General features: G+C 38.0%; 1 protein-coding gene across 2 annotated transcripts in view; it reads right to left on the bottom strand.

The window, feature by feature from the left end:
- Positions 1 to 1,491: 1,491 nt before the first annotated feature.
- LOC131064464 (glutamate receptor 3.4) overlaps positions 1,492 to 16,954 on the bottom strand; it is a 108,674-nt gene continuing 93,211 nt past the window's right edge. Inside the window, exons 4-6 of one of the 2 annotated variants that reach the window (XM_057998622.2) lie at positions 3,224 to 3,255; positions 2,706 to 3,109; positions 1,492 to 2,086 (exon numbers count right to left, since the gene is read on the bottom strand). In XM_057998622.2, the coding sequence (XP_057854605.2) occupies positions 1,796 to 2,086; positions 2,706 to 3,109; positions 3,224 to 3,255 (727 nt within the window). In that variant the 3' untranslated portion in view covers positions 1,492 to 1,795. Of the gene's footprint in view, positions 2,087 to 2,705; positions 3,110 to 3,223; positions 3,256 to 16,954 lie in introns of those variants that run through there. The other variant, XM_057998623.2, reaches the window with a different exon arrangement.

Here is a 16,954-nt window from a genome sequence, read left to right as displayed (position 1 = left end):
TTCAATTTACAGTCTCTGAAGCTAATGATCAGCGACGCCACAAAGGTTAGCTGCCACGGGAGAAGGGTGTACAGAATTGGTTAGACTAAAGACAAGTAGTTTATTGATGACTTCCTCGAGCAGAGTGAATCGCTGGTAAAATTTCACGTGGGCGTAAGAGGGATGCTCTTCCGCATCCATGGACTGAAGCCAACTAGTACTTAATAATGAAGTATTTCACATTGGAAGGGAACCTATATTGGGAGGAGAAGCTGCTGTCTCTTAACTAATATTGGAAAAATATGAAAACCCGTCTTGGGTTTAATTAGGTTCTTTGTTGTTCCTCGTGTTGTTTATGTGCTGCTCCTTGCAGCAGGACACTATCATTTTCATGTCAATTGTTTTGTTATTTTTGTTTTTGAACTCTTAAGTTTTCTAAGGTCTAGGGTTCTTGTTCGCTGCATATCTATCAAAAACAAGTGTATATTTAAAAAGTTATCATATTGTTGAATTTACATAGAAAGTTTAACTAGTAAGAATTCTAAAGGAAACGCAAATGCTACAAAAGGAAGAAATCCATTAACCAGTCCAACTGTCATCGAGGCAAAGGTGAAGCTCAAACTATATGCAGAATCCAGATTATCAACAACTTTCTGTATGCACCATTGGAACAAACCTGCTTGAGATATGTTGATATGTTAGGTTGACATCAATTGCATCTCCGTTGGTAAGTTATTTGGCTCTGTAACTTAATTTTTTTACAATATTATAATGAATTTGCCAGTGTTCCTCCCACATAGACAAAGTTAGTCACTGGGTCTGCAAATTTGTGAAATGTTCCTCTATTATAATGAATTTGCCAGTGTTCCTCCCACATAGACAAAGTTAGTCACTGGGTCTGCAAATTTGTGAAATGTTCCTCTACGTACTTTCTCCTGCATTTATCTTTGCTAACTCTCCTTGCATCCCTCTGTTGATTCCATTGCGCTGAAACCCGAAGGGAGTCTTCAAATATATCATTGAAATGGCCAAAAACATTTTGGCAGTGGGAGCTCAGTTATTGGTGGAAACCGATGTTTTCTCTATTAATTGACTAGAAAAAGTCATCAGGAAGTTGTGACTCTGCATATACATGACTGAGCATTAGCGTGAGGGGAGAGGGAAATAATGAGAATTGTTGTGGTAAACAGTGTGTGTTTTATTGAGATACAGACAGCCGGCAGGGTGGGTAGGACATGGTGACAGCAGAACAGAAGGATTACGATTGAGAATACCACAAAATTAAACCACATACAATTAGTTTCTGGTATTGGTCATTACAAAAGTAATACAAATAAGAGAAGATAGTCCCCAAGAGAAATATGTTAGTAGGTGCAAATCTATCTAAAAAAAAAAATAAGAGACCGCTGCTTATGCAAGGGGCGTACAATTCATACTCAACAAGAATGAGTCTAGATTAAGTAAAAGCTGAGCATCTCCAAAGACATTGAATAAGCAGCTTAAGACTACAAATAAGATAAGTATAATATATTTTACATTTCTAATTTATTAGAGAGGATGCAAGAAAAACTCTTATTGAAATGTAATACTAGAAGCCTAAAATGTAGCATAGCGGCTTTACTACCTTCAAAATTGGGTAGAGACACAGCCATCGTTAACTTCAATCAAGTCTTCATTGAAAGCATTTCTAAGTATGCATAACGGTTGCCACTTGGGTCAACCTATCATAAAAAATTGATTGTATACTTCTTAAATATGGTTAAACATGCATTCCTGGCCACCTTAAAATTAAGGTTATAAATTTCTCGGAGTAATGTCATATACTGAGGGTGGTCATTGAAAGATCACGTCTGCAAATTTTTAACATGATATAAAATAAATGATTTCTAAAATATAAGATCACCGAAGTGAGGGATACCAATCCAGTTATTAGAAAGAGACCCCAAAAGGAGTCCAATCCAAGATGATTTGATTCTGTGGAATCTGTGGAATCACATGCGGAAGAGCCAAACCACTTTTCATGAATTTGTTGTAGCTCTCCATTTTCTTCCAACCCCAATATTGCAGTCGAAACATCCACGGTTAACTTTGATCCCTTTTGAAATGCCTGCAATAAAGCAAACACAATTTTATGATTTATATTCTAAACCTAACAAAATTTATTGATAAACTAATAACAACGTCCATGACAGAACTTTTGCAATATTGTCCCAAGATAAATGTCCAAAATAATACTCTACGGCCGATAATAGGATATCTGACGTTTCAAATGCACAAAATATAAACGCTGTAAGTTTGCACTATAGTTGTAGGAGTAGGTTCAGATAATTTATACCATACAGTTGGTGTGTGGCAAACTATGCTTAAAAGTTAACTATGTTTTCCCTTTGGGAACCAAAATGACTAACTAATAAATAATTCATTTCATTTATTTTCCCCAGTTGAATAACTTTAAATCCCCACTTGACAAGAAAATGGCCTTAATAGCTAAAAGATAAACGAGAACTTAAGAAAATTTGGCCTTACTAGCTTGCGTAGTTGAGGTATAGGACTCCACATACTTTTTAATTAATCAATGTATTGTTTTAATTGTTTTTGGGAAAATGCTTGTCATCAAACCAGGCATTACCAATCAGCCTAAAACTCAAATAACCAATTGTTTAATTCTTTACTACAATTTGTAATGGCTTCTAATGCAAAACATGCAATAATTTAAAGAGTCTTACGAATCCCCAGCCACTTGATGTAAACTGCTGGCTATAAGTCTTGAATTCACATTGTGAAGACCAAAACAACTGCGCATGTGGAAGGTCATCTACAATTGCCCCAACACCCCCTGATTTTGGTCCTCTGTATAGCATTTTTGTGTAGCTAGAAACATTTTGCAAAGGTACAAGTCTGTCTTTAGTCAAACCCAGCTTGTTGAGAAATTCCCCCGCATATGAACCAGCTTGGAAGCCAATAGGAACACCACTAGCCAGCACTTCAGAGATTCCTTGAAAATCTGGCTTTATTTGATCAACAGTTAGAAGTAGTGTGAGATTTGCAGTGTAGCTTGAAGTAACTATCAGTATCACAAAAAGCCAAACGATCACAACAATCCTCCCACGTATGCTTTTCACTTTCTCACCTGTAAAATTTGACTCAAAAGGTTTGAATTTGAATTCATCAAATACATCTCATGTACAAATAACATTGAAAAAATAAAAGTATATAGATATGAAAATCAATAAAATTTCCTTACTTTGAGCAAAGAAGAGAGTCGAAAAACTGAACCTGCGCATAAAGAATCAGACAACATACCCAAAATAGTTAACTTACATAGAAATGTCAAATTAAATACTGTATAAAGTATAAACACAAGAAAATCACTCATATGTCCACTAATTTATTTTTAATTTTTTTAATAGGCGAAATAAGTTTCTATTAAGGCCCTCACCCTTCAAAAAAAAATTGGTAAAAATACAAACTGGACCAAGCTGGGAAACTACAATTAACTAGCCTTTCGAGAGGTACATATACATATGTAGATTTATTTATCAACAAACATCCCAGTCCCATGAGAACAAAGCAAGACCCACCTACAGCACCTAACCATTTGACAAAATAAAATATATGACATAAACTTAGAAACCAAATGCCACACTCAGCCACCTTGACGGTGTCCTACAACCAACCTATTGAAAAATCAGAACATTAATCAATTTGAAAAATTTAAGATAACAAATAAGTCATGGGAAACACTAGGGTAGAGCTCATAGTGAACATGGAGGCGAGCATTGATCCTTAATAGGGTTACACTTGACTATACCTCAAGGTGCCCCATGGCAATACATAGGGACAACCTTAGGTCCATGCATAGTTTGCAAACACTGCGAGTACTCTTCGAGTTCCTGAGTACTCTCTATTTTATTTGTTCTGCGAGTTTTTAGAAGTATAACTCACAGGTTTTTATAGATATAGGAAAAACTTGGATAAAAAGTAAAACACCAACACACATAAAATGCTGGTTAAAACACATTTTCACATGTTTTTTTGGTTACAAACCATGCATTTTCTCTTTCGAGATGTCACTTTTTAATTTAATACATTTTATAATTGAATTTTGCAAAAAATATATGCTTTTTAAAGAAATTTTAATTTCTAGTACTCTCTAAGTTGCTGAGTTTTTGACGAGTTTTTGTCAAGTATTTGCCTAGTTTTTGCCAAGTCGAAAATTTCAAACTTCCTGAATACTCTTAGAGTTTGAGTTTGTGAACTATGGGTCCATGCATTGCAATAAGTTTGATTCTTACCTCAAGGTGCCCCCATGACCATTACAAGGTGCTCTACAAGAACTGAACCAAGGTCTATGGTGTGAAACTCATCATTTCTCACTACACACCCCAAATCCATCGAGTAAATGCTCAGATACCTGTTCTTGGGGAAAAAGGTTGGGTCCAGGTCCTGGTCCGAGCCTGGTTCTCCCTGGGTTCCTGTTGACGTGTATTTTGTACACAACCAAACACAGAATAAAATACCCAAATGGTACCTTATCCTCTCTTGATTAAAGCCTCTGAATGTTGAAGATATCGCGGAAAAGGATCAATCAGGATGGCTTCAAGGTTCTTCGTTGTAGGATCTCTACGTGTGGATAAGCACCAGTGGTCGTTGTATATGCTGTTTCTTCAAGGGGTCTTACGTACTTTCTGAGAAAGCTTGTCCGTATTACTCTCTTTTTGACTGCAGGAACAAGATCTTCCTAACACTAACAGATTCTCAAAAAATAGCAAAAGATAAGGGTTTCGAGGGATGAATGTTAATCTAATCCTAAGAATGACTCAATGTAGGCTAGACTTGGTAAGATTCTACCAATTTCAGTATCGCCAAGAAATTACAACTCTACTGGAATTGATGCGATCTTCTAAGGTGATTCAGTAATTTTCAAATCATCAAAGATATAGATACTATCATAGAGATACATATCAATATTTCAACAATGATTGAATTTTCAAGCAATCTTAATATCTCCAGTTGACCACACAAGGCGTCCTTACAATCAGCAAGAAGCTAGTGGTTTGGAACATGAATCTCACCAAAGATCAGGCACAACACTTAGTCCTTCAAACTTAAACTTAAATACTACTTCGACTGAGAATGATTCAAGAAGATAAACAATCATGAAGATAGCCACAAGTATTGCAATAAAACACCATAACTTCAATATTTTATTGATCTCAAAGCCAAATGGACAACAATTGTTCAAAATTCTTTCTTCACTACTCAATCTTGCTACACAATAACTTTCTTCTCTCTAAGCTCTCTCTCTTCTCTAACTTCTAACTATCTTCAAAATGAAGATGAGTGAGGGTATATATAGCATCCTCAAATACAATGAATGGCCCAGATCGAAAGAAGATCAATGGCTGAGATTTTGACACCTAAACCCTAATTAGGGTTTGTTACAAAAAAGGTCCCCATTTAGATGAACATTATTAAATGCATAGCCAAATATTTAATTGGCACAAATATCGAGGAAACATAGACCAATAGGAATTAAGCTGCCACATCATCCTATAACAACTTTTCATCTAAAATTTTGTTCCCTTTCCTATCCTCTTTTTTAGCATATCCAACGAATCTGGACACAATTCCCTCAATCTCAGCAATGGGAATCTCAGGAAGATTCTTCATTCGTTCTTCCAAGTGAAGGACTTGATCAAAAGCAGTGAGAAGAGCTGTCTCCCATCCAGGTTCAAGTTCTTTGATCTTCTCAATCAAGAACATGGTAGTGAACATCTGATCTCGTTGCTCATCTGTGATGACGTTCCCCTCTTTGCAAAAGATGACCTTGATTCTCTCCAACTCTTGGATGTCCACATCTGTCTCAATCTCGATCCGCCTGCCAAGAATGGTACAGAATACTTCAAACACCCTATCTTGAATTGGATGGATGATACCTTCAACTTGACTGCATTTGGTGTTGATGTCCTCAAAAAGGACCTCTTTCATCTAGAGCAGAGCTGACCACTGTAGGAGGTTCTGAGTTCCTCCATCCATTATCTTTTCTTGTGCCAGGATCCGTCTTGGTGTTTGCCTTATTACTTGTAGAACAGGAATGATAACATCTCTAGTGTGAGTGAAAGCGGCTACAGTTATCATTAGATTATGGATAACCTCAAGGACCTGGATAGCTCGATGAACTGTCTTCATCATTCTTGTTGCAAATTCAATGGCTACTGTGTGGGATTTATCAATCCAAGAGCTCATAAGCTGAACCAAGCTCTTGACCCTTTCTGCCTCGCCAACCGATTCAAGAGGGAGTGCTTGTAAAGGAGATACTGCTGGATCCTGACGTCTCAAGGGCTGATTGAGATGACTAAAATAGCCTCTCCAAGCACCGATCTCTCTCTCAAGCTTCTTATTCTTTTCCATTTCTTCTTTAAGTTTGTCTTTAAGTGCTTCAAATGAATCGGTTGCCTCTTCCATCACTTGTTCGGTGGTAAGTGGACCAAGCTCAAATGTTTCTAAGTCATACTCATCTACAAGAATCTCACCCTCATATTTGTCCACTACTGGCGTAGCTACTTGCAATTTCCTGGATCCTGTCTCATCTCGAATTACCTTGGACATTTTTGTGGCCTTCCTCTTTTCTATCACCTCTTGAGAACTCCCTATAAGGCTTTCTAAATCAAATACATCTTCTTCCTCTTCAACCACAACTACCCTTGTCAGTCTCTCTTTTAACCAATCCGAAATGGCGGATCTTGTTTCCTTAACTTGTATTTCTTTAAGCAGTAGTCCATCCTCTCGGAAAGGAGATGTCGCTTCATCATCATTCTTCTCTTCATGTAGCTCATTAGCATCAACTTGGGGAGATTGACTCGACGACTGTTGAGGTGTCTGTCCTTTTTCTTGTTTGTCATTTTGTACCATGGATTCCATAGACTCATCAATTTCATATACCATCTTCTCCTGATTTGCCTTCTTTTCATGTCGAGAAGATGTGCTTGGTGGGTGATCGGGGTTTGCCTTCTGCTTCTTCCTGGTGGATTCTCTTTTCTCAGGTCTTTCTTTCCTCTTTGAGCCTTTGGAATGAGAAGTTTTCTCACTCACGCTTGCTTCGCCTTCTTCTGGTCTTGCCTCCAAAGTGAATGTCATTGATACATTCTGCTCTTTCAACTTCTGATGCTGTACATCCACCCATCTACGAGTGCATGATAAAACAGGAGCCATCAAAGCTCTCAGGTCTAAAACCTCGGGCTCATTCCAATCTATTTTCACTTCCTTGTCCTCTTTCTCGTAAGATGACTGGAGGTACCTACCATTATCTTGGGCCTGATCAGCTACTCTATAAACTTTGCATTTCCTGATGAGATCTAAGGGTAGCCGGGAATGCATCTTTCTCTTAACTTCTAAATCACTTGGGAGATTCATCCAAAAGTCTTCTACCTAAAACTCATGCTTGTACTTCCTACCGACTGTCTCCTCCATATAACCATGAGGATCAAAATTCTCCCGCGAGGCAAAGAATGAGAATGAGTATAAAGATAATTGCTTCTCTGCATCTTCCGAGGCTTGAGTGTTAGGACACACCTCAACTGAATTCCCCAATATGATGGGCACGGGAATTCCATTTCCATGCTTGTGTTTGGATGCCTTCGCATAAGCTGCCAACTGTCTATTCACCTCAAGTAGCACTATCCTGTCTGTTGGATATCTTGGCAACATGTAGGGAGGTGAAGGACACCCCTGAATTTTGATGTATGTGAACTTTTGAAATTGGATGAACCAGGCGCCATACTTCTTCACAAGGTCTTGTGCATCCAGAGACAGACGATTGTGAATCCCACCTTGCAATATCCTGGTAATGTTAATCATGAATGTGTCATTGACTAACTTGTAGTCACTTCTAGGTGGATGATGCAGATGAACATAAGAATCACAAACCCTTATTTCTCCGGATCCTCTTCCGATCACTCCTCTGTGAGGTAGCCCTGCATACTCGAAACTTCTGATTAAAGCATATATAACATATGAGCTCATGTGGAATGATTTGGTGGGTCTCAACCTTCTTAACTGCACGTCCAAACAATTGCTAATGATTCTGGCCCAATGAAGCATTCCTTTTCCTTGGACTATTACTTGAATGAAGAAGAACATCCACTTTTCGAAGAAGAAGGCTTGAGGAGCCCCTGTAACTCGATTGAGCAAAGTTATCAAATCTCTGTACTCCTCTTGGAAATCGATCCTATGTGGCGTATTGGGAATCTTGTTCAGGCGAGGCCGACTTTTGAGCAACCAACTCTTATTGATGAGATTCAGACACGTATCGGGATCATCCTCATAGATTGACCTGGCTCCTTCTAAGCTTTTGTAAATCATATCTTTATGGTCTGGAAGATGAAGAGCTTCGCTTATGGCTTCCTCTGAAAGGTAAGCTAAGATGTTCCCTTCCTTGGATACGATCGTCCTTAATTGTGAGTCATAATGGCGGGCACACTCGATCATCAGCTCATGACATTTGACGGCGGGAGGGAAACCTGCAGCCTTGATGATGCCACTTTCAATTATCCTCTTCGCAACAGGTGATGGCTTGCCAATGTAGGGGACCTCTCGAAACTTCTTCACGTTGAAGTTGCCTAAGTTGGTGTCTCCGATATTACTCCATTTGGACACGATCCTGGTCTCCAATTCGTCGTTCTTCTGATCTTCTTTGATGAGAGCCGGGCGACTAGTAGATACTCCGGCCCTTGGAGTCGCCATCTTGACACCTACACAACATTTCAAAATTAGTCCTTGAGCATTAAAGGGTAGAAAATAAGACTCAAAAGGAGGATTTAAGATATTAATTAGGAAATTTCATGATAAATCTAGAATCCTTCATTTCTCAATTAATAAATCAAAAATTCTCAAGTTTTAGACCCTTTCAAAAAAAAGCTATTAAAACAAGCCTTGACAAGGAATATCAAAACCAGTCCATACCTTCTCTTGAGTACTAAACTCTAAGACCTTTGAAAATGATGACAGAAAAATGGATTTTGCTAGGCAAGGTTTAAGTCATAGCCCTCTCTTGGATGAATTACGCCTCCCTTAGCCTCCAAAAGAGCTTCACCCCACTTAGCCTTCAACACTTAGCAAAATTTCGCCTCCAATCTGATGGATTTCGCTCCTCAATTTGCTCTTCAATTTCGCACTTAGAAGGAATGAATGAATGATTTGAAATGTGAAGCAACACTCCTCCATTATATAGAGCGCTCACCCTACTCCCTTCAAGGCCGACTTGGCAAAAAAGGGGTAAAAAATAAATAAAATCTCTAAAAAAGGGTGGCCGACTTGCCTATAAAGGCAAAACAATTCCCTTGAGCGCTCATTTTAAATTTTAAAAAATTAATTTTAATCCTCCAAGGTAAAATTTCGATTATTTCAAGGCTTAAAATTAATTTATTAAATGCAAAATGCTTTTAAATTAATGCGAATTTAAATTTAATTTTCCACGTCTCAAATTTAGCAATTTTGGTGATTTAGTGCAAACCGGAGAATATCAATTTTTTGATCAAGGTCTCAATGAAGCTTGCTAATGATTTCGCCTTGGACCCTCTCCAAGGGTCAGGAGCGATTTTCCAAATTTAGCCTTGAATATTTCATACCTTGACTCTAAAATCTCCTGGAGGGTGAATTCATATCCAGTTAAGGTCTTGCATTTCAAATTTTGGTATTCTACATGAGGAATTTAGGTGGAAATGTGGATTTTGCCCTGGACCCTCTGGAAGGGTCAGGAGCGATTTTCTCATTTTAGGTTATAATCCACCTTAGCTTGATTGTTGAACTCTCAACGCAATTTCCAAGATCCATTTCCTTGCACCATTGAGTTACTTCATCAAAAATCTTGAAGGAAATAATGCCTTTTAGAGGAATTTCGCCCTGGACCCTCTGGAAGGGTCAGGAGCGACTTTCATAATTTGGCTCAAAATTGACATTTTTCAAAGTTCAAAATCTCTTCAAGGCATCTCAAATAGGTCTTCTCACTGAATTCCAGACTTAGTTCTATCCAACTTAGGAGAAAAAGTGTGATCTTGGTGTTTTTCGCCCTGGACCCTCTCCAAGGGTCAGGAGCGACCTTTTTTCCTTAGGCTTACTCCTTCATCAACTTCTCTCGAATCTTTCATTCATCGCTAGGTAATGTCCTTCCTCATCCACTCATTCAAGCTTGTTTTGTTTCTGCAGGGCAAAGTGGAGGTTTTTCAAATTTTCGCCCTGGGCCTTCTGCAAGGGTCAAGAGCGACTTTTCTTCTCCTGGCCTAGAATCATCAAGTTTTGAAGCAAACCACTACTCATCATGATCTTAAAGGGCATCTTTACATTAATGCATCCTTGCCTTAGCAAAATCTTCAAAGAAATAGGTAGTTTTTGTGATTTTCGCCCTGGGCCTTCTGCAAGGGTTAGGAGCGACTTTTGAATTTTAAGCATATTCCTTCATTCTTTTGACTTCAAATCACTTCTAAGGCATAACACATCGCGTCCTTCTCCTATCCAAGGAAGATATAGCAAGATTTTGTCTTAATTCTACAAAAAAAAGGAGAGAACCTTGGAAATTCGCTGTGGACCCTCTCCAAGGGTCAGGAGCGGTTTTGATAATTGCCTTCAAAACTTTCATTCTCAACAATCCTTCTTCACTTCAAGGCAATTCAAACATCATTTCAAACTTATGCCTAGGCTTATCTTTGCTCAAACTTTGGAGGAAAAAATAGGTTTTAGAATTTTCGCCCTAGACCCTCAGGAAGGGTCAGGAGCGATTTTTCCCTTTTGGGCTTGGTTGCTTCTTGTTGGCCATCCAAATTATCTTCAAAGGGTAAAAACATGCCTTTTCACATCCACTCCAACCATAAAAATCATTTTGACCTTGCAAGAAAAATGTGTTTTTGAGAATTTCGCTTTGGACCTCCTGAGAGGGTCAGGAGCGAATTTTGCAATTTTGACCAAAATGTTTCACTTTTCACCTTGAAACCTCTTTGCCAAGTAAGATTTCATCTCGTATTATGCTATGAATAGGATTCATGTCCAAGAAAACCCAAAAAAATGTGCTTGGAAGGAATTTTGCCCTGGACCCTCAGCAAGGGTCAGGAGCGAATTTGCCTTTCCTGGGCAAAACTCCTTCATTCTTTCATCTTCAAACAAGTTTGGGGGCTTCATCATGTTCATTTCGCCATTCGTTCATGTCTTAAACACCTCAATTTGACCAAACAAGGCCAGAGATGACTCCAATAGAAATTTTCACCCTAGACCCTCAACAAGGGTCAGGAGCGAATTTCTCAATTCATGCTTGTCTCATCATCACTTCAAGTTGATTTCTCCTCTCCAAGGAAGAAAACACTATTCCTCTCTCATCCATACCCAAGCTTGACTTGATTTTGCCAGGAAAACAGGTGATTGAAGGAATTTCGCCCTAGACCCTCAGCAAGGGTCAGGAGCGAAATTTAGGTTTTCAACAAAGTCCTTCATCTTTTTAAGTTGAAACTTTCTCAAGTGGGTAAAGGGAGTTGCTCATTTTCCATTCATGTTCAAAACTTGATCTTTTTCACTGCAAAATAAGGAAAATTCAAAATTTCGCCTTGGGCCCTCAGCAAGGGTCAGGGGCGAATTTACCTTTGTTGCCCAAAATTCATCAATTTTCAAGTTTTCAAACCTTCAAATGCATCAAGTGACATCCAATCTTCATTCCGAGAGGCCCTGCACATAAAAAGTTAGCCAAAGTCAGTGAAAAATAAGCTCAAATAAAATTTTCGCCTTGGACCCTCAGCAAGGGTCAAGAGCGAAATCTTCCTTTCAGGCTAAACTACTCAATTTTTTAAGTTTCAAACCACTTCACAAGGCAAAGTCAAGTCATTTTCAAGGCCAGGAACCAGTTAGCAAATCCACTCAAAACAAGAAATTGTGTTTAGAATGAAGTTCGCCCTGGACCCTCAGCAAGGGTCAGGAGCGAATATCCTATTTCAGGCATCATCTTGCTCTCCAAAAATCGATCAAAACCTCTCCAAGCAAGAACACACAAATTCACCTTCAAACATGTCAAAACTTAGTCAAAATTGTGAAGGAAATCCAGTCTACAAGGAATTTCGCCCTAGACCCTCAGCAAGGGTCAGGAGCGAATTTGACATTTTCAGGCTCTTGATCCATTTCATTCCCTATTTAACTTGGCCGACTAGACTCCCTTTCTACAGCTTACCCAGACTTAGAAACAAACTGGACCTTACCCGGGCAAACCCCTCCTTCAATCTAGGCCTGTCCTGAGTCCTATCCTATCCCTGACCTAACCAATTTGACTCTCCTGAAAGGTATACCTCATTCTGACAATCTTGAATCCTCAGGCGAACTAACAATTTTCCAAAATTTGGTTAGACTCAACTTGGATGAAACCCTAACACTAAGTTCCCAAGGTTCAACCCTAATCCAGCTAAATCAGACAAACCACTCACTCACTCAAAATCCAAAAAGCAGAGAGAAAAACAAGCAAAGAGAAGGAAAACCAAAAACAAAAGAGGGGGTCCCCATTCTAATGGGGCGATGTGTGAAATGGTCACAACAGTTCCACCCTGGTCCTACCCAAGTGGCTGGGTTCTCTGTGGGTCTTACATGGTAGGACCCACAGAGAACCCGACCACTTGGGCAGGACCCGGGTGGAACCCAAGGAGAACCCAGGCGGACCCGGGAGAACCAAGGCCCGTGGGTTCCCAAAAACGGGGTCCACGAGTCAATAAAGTCAATAAAGTATAACCAAACATGAAAATTATAGGTCAAAAAAGTATAAACAAACTTGAATCAGTTTGAAACTTGAAACTTGAATATTATCTCTTTTGCAAATTATGAATATGATATTACATTTACAATATATGAATATCAAATTATTTATTGTCATTGGCAATTATGGATTTATGATTTATGATTTATCTGTTATCATTTATGTATCATTGTATGGGAAAGTTACATTGTATGTTTCTTATTTTTAAGTTTGAACTTTGCACATATATAATTTTGATGTTTGAATATATATATATATATATATATATATATATATATATATATACGGACGTACCCGTACCTGTACCCAAGTTTTTTTGTTTTTTTTTGCCGAATCCGTATCCGTACCCGAATCGGTAACTGAGAGTAAATGTTAAGAGTGAAAATTAGGGCAAATCTCATAGCACACATTGGAATGGGCTTGGATCCTTAATATGGTTACACTTGACCATACCTCAAGGTACCACCATGGCAATACATATGGGTAGACTTAGGTCCATCCATTGCCATAAGTTCAGCCGTTACCATGAGGTGTTCCCATGGCCATTACAAGGTGTCTTGCCCATTAGAATGGAACCAAGATTTGTGGTATGGAACTTATCATTCCCCACCATTTGTCCAAACCCACTAGGTAAACCGTAATTTGATTTAAGCATTGATGTCCACTAATTGCGAACATTGGCCAATGGGGTTATGAAAAATATACAAAGGAAAATAAGCATGGAGAGTGCAGATGTATTTCTGAAAAAAGAGAATCATTGAGTATATCAAAATGCCAAAGGAAGCTAAAGAAAAAAGCACTAGAAAGCGAAAGATACAAAAGAGATGAAAGGAAGCGTTGGAAATCTAGTTAGAAGAATGGGAAAGGAATCTAGAAGTCTCGATGAGGAAGTAGATTGAGAGAAATTAGTAAACAAAATCAATTTCAACAACAAAGGAAAAATGCTGAATGGTAATACAAACTAAACCTTTAACAAAATCTATAAAGCATTAGATTAAGTTGTGAGTCTTCAAAGAATTAGATCCTTATAAAGAATTTCACGAGACTGAAAAATTGAAGAGTGCTGATACAACAGGGCAACCCCCATGAATAATTAAAAAATTTCTCTTTGACCATTGGGATAAAATTAATCCTGCAAATAAGGTATTCAGAAATTTTATATACCACTTTACAAGCTATATCATTAGAAAGATTTGCCACGATAGTTAGTTACTTATACACACTGACAAATTCAATCATCAGTAGCTGATCCTAAGATATTGAAACAAACTTCTACTAGCAGTTTTGGTTTTGACCAATAAAAGAGTGTGAAAGAATATATAGGAAGAAACAACTCCACATTTATAGTAAATTTAATCAGTTAAATTTATGCTATCTAGTTATATAAACCTATGTTACCCCAAGTTTCTAGGAAGGGGACAGCTTTGTATAGAAAATTTTAAATATTCATATGATAGCATTGATAAGGCAATCATCATACATCTGGGTTCAGTAAACTACTTGACAGTTAGAGCTGTGCATCAAAACCTGTGATCACACCTCCTAATTTAATGGATCATTTAATACTAAGTGCAATTGTGCCCAACAATAATGTGTAGAGGAACTGCAGACCCAAGTTTTCAATCAGGAAGAATTAGTGATTGAGGGGCTTGAAAGGAATTCTCATTACTCAGTCCTAGTGATTAGCAACTACCCAGGTATGATAGTTCTCTTGCAGCTGTTTTTATGATAGTTGGCTATGTACTAGGAAGTAAAGAATAACTAGGCAAGCAATACGTGATCTTCCTTTTAACAAGGGGTTATGGGATGGAGGGATGTCAGAAGTAATAAGATGGAATAGGAAGCGTGCCCTTCCTGATTGCATCCTTTCTCCATAGATTTTAGTGAAAATAAAGATCAAAATGTAGGAAACACAAGTTCTAACTCTCTATGCAAATACTTCATGGCTGTATATGACTTTCTCTCCAAAGGAATCAAGTATTTAAGCTGGTGCTTTTGCTATCTTCATGACTGCATCCGTGAGAACATGAGGGATGTGGAAACCAAAAATGAAAATATGGATGAGAATTTAAGGAGCAAGATTAAGAAGATAGAAGATTGAATGTCCCAAACAGAAGCTAGTTAAGAGGGCAAGCAAGCTACACGGACAAGATTACAATGTGCTGGTCCATATTCAATTTCAATGGTTCCTTTTGACTAAACGTGGTAAGCATGAAAAAACAATAATATAGATTTTTTTTTTAATTACTTTTGTGTGTTTCTTTTAAATGAAACAAAAAGCAGTTGGGCTGTAGGCCATCCCCTGGCGTTTAATCTTTTTTAGAGACGAAAAAAATGGAATGAAAAAACCGGTTTCATTTTTATTATCCTTTATTTATATTGTTGCTTGAAAATTTTGTACACTTGGGGAAATATACAAAATTGTGGTTTCAACCACAGCACACGAGTAAAAACTCTCCTATTTAAGGGAAGGCTCCCCCTATCTAATTACAACTTGGAAAATAAAATAGGATGGGACAACAATCTTTCTTCTTTTTTCAAGAAAGACAATATCCTTTTCTCTTCACAGAAAAGGATAGCGATTGAATAACAACAGTAACCACTTTCAAGTGAAATAAGAAAAAGGAAATGAAGTTTCCTGAAAGCACAAAGACTTCCGTCACTTCCTTCGGGACGGGACAGCAATATCAAACTCAAAGACTTGACTATTGGAAGTCCTATCTACCCTTTGCTATACTAAATTTTACAACGAATAAAAGATAACAGCTCAAAGACTGGAATAATCTATTCTTTCAACACAAAGACAAGAACTAATGCAAGCTCAAAGACTTGCTACTATTTCTTATCAAACAATAATTTTTCTTCAAGAATAGACGCAAGCTCAAAGACTTGCTGCTCCTTCAAGAGAGTTTCCTATTTTAATTAATCTTCTCTACTTGCAGCTCAAAGACTTCAAATCAGATTGGACTAAGCTCCTTTAGAAACACTTGGCATAGAAGAAATAAAAGATTCAAACTCAAACATGTAGCTCAAAGACTCAAAATTTGAGTAATCCTTCTTTATTATTCTTCAAAAACTTTCAATCCACATACATAAGCTCAAAGACTTCTTGCTGTAAATTTGGCAGAGTTTTTGCTTGCTTTCCAAAAGATGATAATTACAATGGACTCCTCAAGTATTTATAGAAGAGGAGCCTTGAGAAAAAGGTGGGAGGATCCCAACTAACTTGAGAGATTCTCTCAACCACCAAGACTCATTCAATAAATAACTGAGACTTCATTAACTAACTAAGACTTATTCCAACTACAGTCCTAATCTGACACAACTTGTAGTTGCCTTACATGTAATTACAAAAGTGCAAGTAATGTGTAACTTGCATTTTACAAAAAAAAAAACTTTTACATGCAACTTGTCAAAACTAAATTACAACTAAAAATTACAAAAAAGGGAAAATTCAACTAAGTGTTGAAAAACACTTAAGTTGCATTTTGTGAAGACACAAATCCTTGAAATTTCCGGATGCTCGCTTGTAATTCATCAGGATTCGGTTCATGGGTGTTCTTGGCAACAACCATAGTCTTCACAATAGTGTTGTGACAGTGGAGGAGCGCAGAATTGTTTTTATCCAGGATAGACTGGATTTCATGCAGAAAGGCTTGGTGTTTCATCAATGCTTGAATCGAAGCTGCCGAGAATTGTTCGCTCCTCCATTCATTATGAATCCTCATCTGTAAATCAGCAAGAACTTCTTCTTCTGGAATCAGCTCTCCATCCTGACTTACTATGTTGCAAGAGGCCCTTTCACAATGTGAGACAATACCTTGGTAAACTTCACCCCGGAATCTCCTTGCATCACCGATCTCCTCAATGAGGGATTTAAGAACAAGGGTCTTGTTTTCCATGAGTTCTTCAAATTCCAAGTACATGACCCTGGAAGAGATGATGGCATGCTCCTGCAAAATACTCAGCTGTTGTTGGGGCATGGTACGCCAGATTGTCAGACTTTTCTCAACACTTTCTAGATTCTTTTTGAAAGTGTTAGAAGTCTGATCCAATTTCTCCTCGATGGTTTCCAACTTAGACATTATTTGAAAAATGTCTTTCATTACTTGTACACATTGATCATGAAGCTGATCAACCCAGGAATCCAGTGCTTGTACATTCTGAGCAGCCCTTTCCACTCCACGAATCGATTCT

The sequence above is a fragment of the Cryptomeria japonica genome, chromosome 2, assembly GCF_030272615.1.
Source record: "Cryptomeria japonica chromosome 2, Sugi_1.0, whole genome shotgun sequence".
In the NCBI taxonomy this organism is placed as follows: Eukaryota; Viridiplantae; Streptophyta; class Pinopsida; order Cupressales; family Cupressaceae; genus Cryptomeria; species Cryptomeria japonica.
Note: the sequence above shows the minus strand (reverse complement) of the source record. Positions and strands in the feature narration are given on the sequence as shown.